The 12,384-nt window shown below is 40.4% G+C and overlaps 1 protein-coding gene across 6 annotated transcripts in view; it reads left to right on the top strand.

Annotated features, from left to right (window-relative positions):
* Positions 1 to 12,384, top strand: part of kcnd3 (potassium voltage-gated channel, Shal-related subfamily, member 3) — a 113,183-nt gene that overhangs the window by 83,196 nt on the left and 17,603 nt on the right. For all 6 annotated transcript variants that reach the window (XM_040048191.1, XM_040048186.1, XM_040048188.1 and 3 more), the window contains one exon: positions 7,663 to 7,831. In XM_040048191.1, the coding sequence (XP_039904125.1) occupies positions 7,663 to 7,831 (169 nt within the window). The remainder of the gene's footprint in view (positions 1 to 7,662; positions 7,832 to 12,384) is intronic.

Genomic DNA, 12,384 nt, shown 5'->3' with positions numbered 1-12,384 from the left:
CACAAATCAGAATCACAGCTGGTTTTCATGCCTGTGATGATATGTTATAGAGGAGAGGTGAAATTATTATAGCTAAAGTGAATCTGATTAATCCATGTTGGTACGTCTTTTGAGGCCTATTTAACGAAGCATGCAGTACAATGCAAAAGTCTTGATCCACCCATCTTTTCTTCATATGATGAGATAAAAATGGGAAATAGGTGAAGCAATTTATTGAAACATGCAAGCGTAAAAAGAATTACATTGCATACAGTACAACAGAGCTGACCAAATCCAACATGCTTGAAAGTAAATATTTGGTATGATCATCTTTATTCTTCAACATAGTCGGAACTTATGATTTCTTTAGTGTTCAGGAATAGTTCTCCAGGCTTCTTGAAGGACTGGCTGCCTTTGTTATGTTCTCTGTCAGGAGAACCGAGAGTTGAGATCTTTTTGTTGTTGTTGTTTTGTACCCAGGTGTGCTTTTACTGCATTGGCAGTATGTTTGGGACCATTGCCATGCTGACAAATGAATCTGTTGTCAATCAGGTGCTTTTCCGATTGTGCTGGCGCATCAAAATCTGACGTTACTTTTGTCTGTTCATAATTCCATCAATTTTGATAAGATCCCCAACATCACTGGCTAAAATAGAGCCCCCAAGCAATGACCATGTTTCACAGATGGCTGCAGACACTCTCTGTTGTGCCACTCTCCTGAGCTCCAAAGATTTCGAATATATCATAGTATAAGACCTGTTGCCACTGATTTTCAGTCCACTCGTGTAATTTGGCATACTTCAGCCTTTTGTCCTTGTTTGCCTCCCTTGAAATGTCTTTTGACAGCCACCTTTTCACTGATGACGCTTCAGTGAACAGTTGATGGACCCACTGAAGGGCCAGATGTATCTCTCAGGTCTTTGTTCGAGGATTTTTGTAAAGGACATCTGTAGCTGTCCGTCTGCTGTCCTTTGTTGCACTTGTTGAATGATGCATAGATCAGTGTTAAGTGGCTTAGCAAACAAAAAAGAAAAAAAATCCCTCTGAAAATGTTCAGGTACGAGGACTGGACTGAAAATGAGTGAAGAAGCAGCCAAAGTCCAAGAAAAAACTGAAAGAACTTCAGAAAGCCTGGAGGACTATTTTTCAAGTCGGCTTTTAAAATAAAAGTCTCACTCCTTGGCAGCAAAATGTAAAGACATGAGGCATGGCTCCAGAGTTATCCACAGTGCCCTATCCAACCTCATGTCTACCAACACTGACTTTATATCTTTCATGATCTTTCTGTTGACTCGCTCATGTCTTAGCTCATGCTCTCATCCTCTTCTATATCCTCTACCTGTGTTGTTCCTCCCCCTCCTTATTTCTTGCTTTCCTGCAGTGACATTTGTGGGGGTGATTATAGATGGTTGTCCCATCCCTGAAGAGCCGTGTGTCATCAGAGTTACTTCCATCTGAGTGACTGGCCATGAAGTGTCAGAGGAGTGGACAGATGGATGGATGGTTGAGGGTTAGAGACCTAGAGAAACAATCTTTCACTCTGTTGAACCCAAAAGTGCTAAGCTTCATTGGCCTGTGACAGGTTTCCCAATAAAAACTGAAGTCTACTACCCCTACAGATATTTTTACCAGGAATTATCGTTTCTGGCCACTGTAGTAATACAGGCCTTTTTCATAGTGAAGCTTGTCTATAAATGTGAATTGTTAAATTTGATGAAATAACTCTCCTTCCCACACATTCTTTATAGATGCAGTGAATATAATGAATGATATAATGACTGAATATATTATTAGAAGCAGAACAGCATTTTGATCAGATTGTGTGCCACACATTTGGATTTAAGGGAGGAAAGACATAAACTGTAAAAGTGTAATAGTTCACTTGTATCACTTATCAAGGTTTGGTGAAGTCATATTTTTTAATATATCCTTTATTTAATGAAGTAAAGGAATATTAAAATATTTAAGAATTGGGTAATAATATAATCTAATTCTTGATGAATCGTTTTGTCTTTTAAAAACAGTGGGACATGGTCACGATTTTTCTTTGATGTGTGCAAATATGACAAATAATAAAGAGGGAAAAGTCTGGCAATAGACTAACTAGATAGTAACTAGATAGTGGCAGTTATTATTGCTACGCAATAACTTAAAGAAACTAAAACAACTAAACAGTTAACAAATGTTCGGACTGTGAAACACTTTATAACTCTGTTTTGAAGCATCCTATACAAAAAAAGTTTTTATTATTATTTTTACTATTACCCCACGTCTCCACTTATGTCAGCTGGGACATACTTCAGCCCCTGCAACCTTGAATTAGATAAGCAGTTAACAAAACAGACTGCTGGATGATAATCAACATCATTTCTTTATGTAGTCATGCTTTTTCATTGTTGCATAATAACCAATGATGAGGTGTCAAACAAAATGTTTATTTGCTGTATTCTTAATCTCCTGTTGAACCCATTCAAGAACACTGTCCATTTTACGACTATGCTTCTCTTTTTGCTGTATGTGTGCGGGCTTACTCAAACCCGTACACACACATAGACAATGAATGCACTGCTTCCTGTAGGTGAATTCTGCACTTCAGGAGGTAAATGCACCACAATCCCTTGTGGTGCATTTACCTACTTAGGCAGGATTACTTAGACTATACGCATACAATTAGAGAGGAGTGTGTCTTTAAGTGGAAGCCCATCTCTCACTGCTTCGTATTTCAGGGGAGCTGATGGAGAGATCAGACAGTCTCCCTCTATCTTTCTCTTTGTCTCACTTCCCCCTTTTTTCGATAGAATCTTCCTGTCATAAAAACAGAAATAGGAACGTGAATCTTGTTTGTAAAAGCATTTTATGGACCACAAATTAAAAACAAGTTTCATTGTAAATATTTATTTTATCTCAGCTGAGTCCACTCACTAAGTTAATCTTAGCTTATGGTGCATGTAGTTTACACATACAATAAAAATCCTGTTTTACAAAGCACATGTTGATATAAATTTTCATAAACACTTATTATTTAATGCTATTTCTTACTTTCAGAAATGGTTGAGCGTATCAGGTATTTAAAGGCTATGAGCTGTGGCTCGCTGACCTGACGTGACACGGACTGCCATCATCACAAATCTTTGTGTCTATCACTCCTCAGACCATCTCTGATAATCCATCCATCACACATAACTTCACAAGAGCACTCAGTTCCACTCAATAAGCTCCCGTCCGACCCTTATAGGCTTTAATAATCCAGAGAGAGCTGGTCCTCTTATCAGAGGACGTGACTATTCAGACCAAGAACTGACCTTCCCGCCTGACCTAGATGCTTCATGTGCATGCATGTGCACTCTGTGATTATTTGCGCATACAAAAAGCCCATCATTCTGTGTGTTTGTGCACATGTGGGACTGTGGTATGAGCCAGAGAGGAAGGCAAGGGAGCTGATGGAGAGATCAGACAGTCTTCTCGCTGCACAGCATCTGCTGAGAAAATATCACTTCCTCTCACTGTTTATCCATCTCTTTTCTTTTCTGAGAGAAATTTACCTCCACCTCACGCGCCAACTTTAGCATCATCTTTCTCAGTCAGAAATTACCCCGGCCTTCAAAGGAGAAGAATTTGCATTTAGCTTACTGCAAGCACACGCGAGCATGTGTGTTCTCTCATAGCACTTATTAAAGCTCTTTCTTTAATGTGTGCAAACCCAGCTTTTTCTTTCTGTTGCATATATAATAGCTGATGGTGGTATCATCAGAGACAGACCAGCTTGACTAAATGGGAGCAGCAAATTGACTGTAGTATTAGGAGTGAGGGGCCTCTATCAGGAAATCTAATAGGATCCCATTAAAGAAAGCTTGCAGATGAATATGATTAGGTTTTCTTTCCTTCTAATGGGAACATCTTCTGAAGAGGGGAGGAGATGAAATGTTGTGCAGTGATAGGGCCTTTGTACCACTGATAGGATTGTTATTGCCTAATTTGGGTAGAAAGGCCATTAAAGTTCTTGGAAGGGACGATAAATGTTCTCTGTAAGTATACTCTCAGTTATGGCTGTGGACCATCGCTGTGTGTGGGCAGTGCTTTACTTTGTAGATGAAAAAGCATCCCTTAACTTAAATGGCTTCATATCAGGCTTGTTTTGCCGAAATCTGTGACTAATGAGTATGAGGTTTCATCTTGAATTTCATCTCCCTCGCCGAAATAAACCGAATGGCTTTTCTGTGTGTGTGTTTATGGTTAATGTGCGCATATGTATTGCCGCTGTGCTTTTCTTACTCGGACCAACAGACTGCGACAGAAGTGTTTCATTAGATTATAAAATGACTATCGTAAGCACAACATTTTAAGCAGATTATTGTTCATTGTAGAAAAGCCTCCTGTGCACTCTTTGCAAGTCCTCAAATAACAACCAGTGCCTTTGTGTGTGATCTCTCAAAGTGGACTGCTGTAACGAGAGTTATTTGGCTATATTTTGTAGATTATCTGTCTTGGGAGTGCTTTAAAGGTATTGACAGGGTTCTTCTCTTTACTCTTTACTGCATCTCTACACAGACTGTCTTATTTTAGTAAGCTGATGTGTGAAAACATGTGTGTATGTATATGACTAATAGCAGTAACAAGTTGACTGACTAGGGTCTATAGGGTCCCATAACACATCAACTGTATCAGCACCATGTGCTGTTAGTATCTGTGTAAATGTATCTGCTAATAGTGATCGAAGTGAAAATAGACTTAGAAAATGATTCAAATACACTGTGTGTATTTATCTGTAGTAGAAGCAGTGCCCTTACAACAGTGTAAAAGGACTCCACTTAATACTCCAAGTAATGATTAGATGTAACATAACAAGTAGTACATTAACTGGCCACTTTATTTGTTAAGCATTCCTGGGTATGGCCCCATGCTTTTAAAACGGCATTAATCCTTCATGGCATATTATCAACGATGACTCCTCGTAAAACAGATGTTGGAGATTTGTTAGCTGCACATCCATTATGTGAATCTGCTGTTCCTCCACATCCCAAAGGTGCTCTATTGGACTGAGATGTTCTCAATGTGGAGGTAATTTGAGTACTGTGAACTGTAAAACCATGAGCTTTGTAACCTGGCGAGTTATCCTCCTGGAAGCATCCATCAGAAGATACACTGTGGTCATAAAGGTTGGACAATTCTCGGGAAGGCTGTTATATCTGAATGATGCTCAGTAAGTACTAAGGAGCCCAAAGTGTGCCAAGAAACTATCCTTCATACCATTACACCAGCAGTCTGAACCACTGATACTAGGCAGGTTGAATCTAAACTTTTATGTAGTTTACACAAAATTTTAACCCTAACATCTAAATGACACAGCAGCAATAAAGACTGGATGTGGTGTTCTCATTCAAGATTTGATATGTTCTGCATTCAGAGATGCTCTTCTGTGTGACTCAGTTAGAACAAGTGATTGTGGCCTTTCTATCCCTGCCATGCAGGAGCGAGCTGAGGTTTGATTTCCCAATGGACAGGTAAGCTTTTGATACTTAGATGTTCATTGGGAGTGACCAGGATGGACGGGACTGGAAATAACACAGCTCAGGTTGAGTTTGGAGACAAAGTAAGAGAGGCAAGGAAGATTTGAAAATGGACATGGTTTAGACAAGGCCAAAGAAGCGATAGTGCATATACTGTTCAAAGGATGTTGGATATGGAGCTTACAGGTAGGAGGAAAAGAGAAAAACCACAGAGGAGATTCATGGATGTAGTGAAGGACTTACAGAGGGTTGGTGTGACAGAGGAGGATGCTAGGGATTGGGTAAGATGGAGTCAGATGACTCGCTGTGGAAACAGCCACAAGAAGAAGAGAAGTTGCCTTCCTATCAGCTCAAAGCAGTCTGGCTATTTTCCTCAGGCATCAACAAGGGATTTTGCCCAGAGAACTGCTGCTCAGTGGATATTTTGTCTTTTTGGACTATACTCTGTAAACCCCAGAGATGGAGGTGCAGGAAAATCCCAGCAGATCTGCAGTTTCTGTAATACTCAGACCAACAGCCATGACAAGTTCAAAGTCACCTAAAATCGCCCTTCTTCCCTATCTTCTGATCCTGGCTTTGATCTGAAGTCAGAGCAGGTTGTCTGGACCACATCTACACGCCTGAATCCATTGAGCTGCTTCCACGTGATTGGTTGATTAGAAATTGACATTAGTGGGCAACTGAACAGATGTGTTCAGACTAACGTACTTATAGTGTAATTTAGTTTGACCAGTGTGTGTGTGTGTGTGTGTGTGTGTGTGTGTGTGTGTGTGTGTGTGTGTGTGTGTGTGTGTGTGTGTGAACACCTGTGTTATGTTCTTTGCATAAGCTATATTCAGTAGTTTCAAATGTTAGCCTGTTGCTCTAGAGCAGGGGTGTCAAACTCAAATACACAGTGGGCCAAAATTCAAAACTGGAACAAAGTCGCGGGCTAACCTTAATATTTATTGGAAAAAAAAATCTCCCTCCAGATTTAAGAATGAATCTCTTCTTATGGACTCAAACAAGTTTTGCTGAAAAACTGAATATGGAACAAGCAAAGCTTAATACTAAACAATATATATATTAGCTGTATAATACCAGTAGGCCAGCTCTAATAGTAATTTGGTGTGGCTTCGCGGGCCAAATGTAATTAGGCTGCGGGCCAAATTTGGCCCGCGGGCCAGAGTTTGACACCTATGCTCTAAAGCTAACTTGTCTTTAACAAGTACTGGTAGGTGGTTTAGTGACCACATACACACACCGTATTTATGCATCAGTTTTGTGTAAGTACTGTACATTAGTGTGATTACTGCACAGGAATAGCTTGACTGTGCTTTACCACAAATGCCATGCTCTTGACTATAAAGAAAAACAAATAAATAAAGGTTAAATATGAAGAAAAAGTATTTTCAAAGTTTTATGTGTAGGCTTAGCTGGATCAGGTCTAATGAATTCAGTCAAACTTGTTGCTTAGCTGGAAAACAAGAACAAATTACTTGCTCTTTTTACTCATGAATAAGAAATGAACACCATTAAAAATAAAGGTTGCTTTCCCAGCTTAAGTTGTGTTTTCTTTAGCTTTTGAATTTATTCTCTTCTATTTTTTTCATCCTTTCATTCTTTATTCTTACAGCATGGCTTCTTCACTGGGGAAAAAAGGGGGGAGATTTAATATAGTTATTGTAGTGTTGTCTCTCTTTGAACTGAAGATGAAATTGCTTTTGACTTGCAAATATTTCAGACTGAATTGGGCTAAATGACTTTTGGGAAATGTCCCCGGCATACAGTGTCCTCCTCTTTCTCCTCTCTAAAGGTTAATAGTATCTGCTCTCAGTGAATGAGTCAGTGGACTTTACTGTGCCGTTCAGTGACAGACGAGGTTTGGTGGGAGCGTCTCTTTTTCTCCCTTCGGGTGGAATAGAGTCAGCAGGCCAAGTCTTGTTCTGGTGGGCATTGATACATGCAGCATAGAGAAGCCTTTAAAGAAGATGAAAGCAGTGGAAGAATGAATAGCCGGCAAATTAAAATGAATTGAACATGAAATACAGTAGCATGTGCTTCTGTGGGATTTGAATGAATGACCTCAAGTCGGCTGTGCTTGACTAGAAAGTTGAGCTACTGCAGACAGATTTTATTAAATGCAATAGGTGTTTTACTAAATTAATTATCTCTTTCTCCTTGTCACTTTCCGCAGGTACGGAGACATGGTTCCTAAGACGATCGCGGGGAAGATCTTTGGTTCAATCTGCTCTCTGAGCGGGGTGCTGGTAATTGCCCTGCCTGTCCCTGTCATCGTGTCCAACTTTAGCCGCATCTATCACCAGAACCAGAGAGCAGACAAGCGGCGGGCGCAGAAGGTACAGGTGAACACAGTTTTATTCCTCTTCAGCGGGGTCCCAGAGGGTTGGCTCTCCAGACCTCCAGCCCACAGGGGAGCTCTGACATCTCTCTCACCCCTCAGAGGAGGGGAGGACTCCACAGGGTTCAGGTCATCCCTTTAAGATTAACGTGTTTGTATAATCTACATTGACTGACAGTATTTTCACATTAGCAGTAGTATGCGGTACCCACTGCTCCCAGTGAGTATTGTCAAACTTTAATAGTCTGTCTGATATGCAAACTGAAATTCTCTATTTCTCCATTAACTTAATAAATAGATTCACTTTGGGGGGATTCTTTCCTCCAGAGTATTTATATCTTCACTCGTCTTTTTGTGCAACATTAAGTAGATATTCTCATGCTCCTGCAGGTCAGTGACCTCCTTACACTGCATAAAATTACCCTTCCCTAAATCTCATACAAGGCATTTCAGTCCTGCGAAGCTGTTTTTCCCCCCACAGCTGCATGTATTTGATTTAAACTCTAATGTCATTTTCCACATGGCAGTTTGGCCTTTGCTGTATATCATGATAAATTATGAAAGAGGAGGGGTTATACTTTTTCAGTTTTGATAGCCCTAGGAGTAAGTTTGTCAGGCCAAATTGTTTTATGAGTCATTTCATTTTTAGAGTCCAGTCACAGCACAACTTCTTTTCTGTGTTGCCTCTTGGATGTTTGTAGCTGTTTTTCCTGGAGCGAGGAGTTCAGCCACCCAGTCGCACGCATCCTCTGGGGGATCCTGTCTGTCCCTCTGTCTTCGATTCCTCTCCACAAGTGTTTTTTTTTTTTCTTCTTTTAAATAAATGTAGCAAGTCTCTGACTTTCATAATTGATCTGTGGACAGGCTAAGGTTGTTGAGTGTATTTAATATGGTAGCCATATGTAGGCCAATTTCATAAGCCACCTAGGGTCAGAAAACAGTTTTGGAACATCTGGTATAATATCCCTCATTAACTCAGAGGTCTCGAACAGCCACTGCAAAATTTTCCCTTAGGACAGCCGCAGTGCTGCTGAGTGAAAACGTGCGAGACTGGCCAAGCAAACGTGACTGTAATAATCTCGACTTTACAAATTTCACAGCGATCACATCGACAGCAAAGTTAGGCTCTGGCTCCAAATGTTACTTTGCAAACTCTTTCGACAGGCGTCACGGTGATGTAAGGGGTTGTGACACGTAAAATGCTGCAAGAATCAGAATAGGACATTGTCTGGATTTTTCTTTTCTTACATGGAGCACGCTGAGAGATAGGATGTGTCAGCCAGGTTTGGATTAGACTGCCTGAGCAGAGCATGAGAGTGACAAGAGACACAGGGCGACCGCTCGCTCCTGGTCAATTACTGCGCTATTCTCACATCAGCTCAAATCAGCACAATGGGACATTACATGGAGTTTATGTTAGGGGACTAGAAGGTTAAGGACTGTTTAGCGTCTGATCTGACAACACTGGCCTTTTGCATTCTCACATGTACTTTAACAGGTAGTGCATAGAAAGGATCGTGGCTGGAGTCCAAACAAAGGGGCAAATGTGTGAAAACGTTTAGAGATTTTTGCCTGCTCCTTTATTCAGAAGGATTCGTCACCGTGGCAGGTTTGGCAGATTTTTATGCCAGATGCAATTCCTGACATAATTCCAAAGGGATTAATTTCTCCGCCTGGGAAAAGAATCAATTAAATCAAACTTTTAAATCTGTTTACATTTTAAGGTTTTTGTAATAATGGTCATTGTAACAAATGATAAGATTGACTTTGATGTTGTCTTGTTTAAACTCTGGGAAGTGTTATTCACTTGGCTGTATCATTAATAACACATTTATTATGGCAGTATTAACAGATCGATTATATAAACACCAGACAAAAATCATTTTCCATCTCTAACGCCAAACTTCTGCATTAGTATGAGATTTATTAACATAAATAAAGGCTCTGGGTGCAACATACAATATAAAACTTTTATACAGTATTATTGTTATTATGATTAGTGACACCAGAGTGAAAATTAAACATCTTACGGTTGGTGAATCCTGCTCCCATTGTGAAACAAATCTGATCAAATCACAAAAATTCGGTCCTAAAGACAAAGATTATTTGACTTTTTGTGCATTTGAGCTATCAATATTATAATAATTTGAGGGTGAAAAAGCAAGATTTTCAGAGGTTTTAAAGCCACATTAATGAGTTTTTTCATTGCCCCCTGGATATCCATGGCCTGCATTAATTTTATGTTCACCCAGGAAGAGCTCTTATTATTATGTAAAATATCAGTTCCCTCAAGCCAAAGTAGTCCTTTAAATCCACAAGCTAAATGTTATCATTACTCAAATCTCATCCAAAAACCCAATCCTAAATCCTAAGATAGCCTGTCAGAGAAGTGAATATCAGCATTTTCCCCTCTTTGCATAATTTTCTCTTTCAGTCCGTCCTTGTGAGATTTCACCCTTGTAAGTATAGCAATAAAAAACACTCAAAAACAGATTTATAGGAACTTAAATGGTAGATGGTTTAAAGCTCCTGTCTAGCCCGGTCTTTAGACCTTTATAAAATCGTGATGTGTCTGTGAGCGAAACTGGGTAGCAGCATCGGCTGGCTCACAAACAAAACTGGGCCAGTAATCATAGTCTGCGGGCAAAGCTGACCATTTCTATTCTCGTGAGATAGATAGTGGTTTATTTGGAGCTGGCAAACATACAGTGCACACACTGACACATATTTTCAGAGTCCATTCCTTTCTCTCATCACTGCCATTCACACCTCTCCAACTAAGGCTTTTTCCCTCACACCCTTCACTTGTTTGTTAGACCTTTTCACTCATCTCTACTCCCCTGCCTCCATCCATTACCACTAACCCCTCCCTGTCCCCCTTTTTCTCTCACCCTCTCTGTGATTAATGCAATCCATCTCAGCACACATTCTCTAAATCTGTTTAAAGTTCTGCAACTGTGGGCTGCCCACCACCCAGTCTTAACTAACTGTAAGCTTGTTTGCTGAGCAAGCCTCCGTGGTGACATGACCGCAGGTGCAAGGATGAAAAGAGACAAAGAGAAGATGGAAGGATGGCTGAAAAGTCAGAAAATTAGCCAGAAAAGCAGTTTGAGAGGATGAAATGTATAGGTGAGGAAAAGAGAAAAGCAGAGGAGCAGTGAGGAGGAAGGCCAGAGGGTGAGCAGGGGAAGCAGAGGGAGCATAGGCAGAGGGTAGAGCTGGAGGCAGTGTTTGTCCCGACGCTGTGTTCTTTCCTGAAATAGCTATTACCCAGATGAGATGCTTGCTGGAAGGAAGGTGTATGTCTGTTTGCATATGTGCACATCCACATCTGTATGCATATACGTGCATGTCTGGGTGCAAAAGCCATATTTCCTGTCAGGCGTTAATCTGAGTGACCTTAGCTGTTCTCTGAGCTGCATTGTGGTGCAGTGTCCCGAACATCACCCAGTACAAGACCCCCATAGTACCCACCAACAGACCACTGTAGCATGACAGTGCTGTTCTCATTAACTAGTACTAAATGACTCCTTCAGGCACTTGATATCTCTTTGGCTTGCCTGCCGTGAGGTCAGCGATTTGCTCAAGCACCCCTACATCCCATAGACAGCTTTTCTCCTTTTTATAACAGCATGACTAAAAAGTCTTATCAGTGCTTTCATAATGATATTGCACCTGGATGCTTTAATCCTCAAGAGAGTTATTACTATGGTAAAATCAAGGTCTAAGTGCCAAAGATGATGATAGATTTGCAAATGTGATATTTTTTTTGAGCATTTAGGAGATGCAGTCTGCACCATCCCTGCCTTTAATTAGCACATGGGATTAAGTGTTGCTCAGCATTTAAGCTTTTGTTCTCAAAATCAGTGGAGTATCTCCTGAATTACATATTGTGCAAGCTTTAGTGGGAGATGTTGTTGAGATGATTTCACGTTCCCAGATAGTCTTTAAATAAGGCCGCCTTTCCTGCCTGCCTTGTTAAACATTCCATAGTGCCAATGCCGATCTTCACACCAGATTCAAGAATTTCAAGCATCAGATAAAATTTCATATAAAACATATTTCCAAGGCCATAAATCCTAATGTTATGCTTTGGGGGGTTTTTGTGAAGATGACATTTGTTGTTTAAAGTTGTCTTTGCTGTCATTGGTTGCATCACTTTAAGGCCTATATAGGCTGTAATAGATTTTGTGGTTCTCTAACAGGTCTTTTGACAGCAGTAAGGTCCACATTGCAATTGCCCAGTGCTCAGCTGTGCTTTAATATCAATGTACTGTACTCACTTCCAGCTGAATATAATTGTTCTCGGACTCTATCTGTCAGATAGAGTCCGAGAACAATTATATTCAGCTCCCAATTAGTAGATACTAATTGGGAGGCTGGTCGTTCAATCCCTGGCTGCTCCAGTCCGCATGCCAAAGTCTCCTGGGCAACATACTAACCCCAAGTTGATGCTTCGTTGCAGCATCAGAGTATGAATGTGTGTTAATCTAAGTTAGGTGTGCTTGTATGAATGTGTGACTGAGACGTGTAGAATAAAGCTCTTTACGAGGGTAA

Source organism: Simochromis diagramma, unplaced genomic scaffold (assembly GCF_900408965.1).
Source record: "Simochromis diagramma unplaced genomic scaffold, fSimDia1.1 OVJJ01000387.1, whole genome shotgun sequence".
In the NCBI taxonomy this organism is placed as follows: domain Eukaryota; kingdom Metazoa; phylum Chordata; class Actinopteri; order Cichliformes; family Cichlidae; genus Simochromis; species Simochromis diagramma.
The sequence above is the reverse complement of the archived record's forward strand: the minus strand, read 5'-3'. Positions and strand labels throughout refer to the sequence as shown.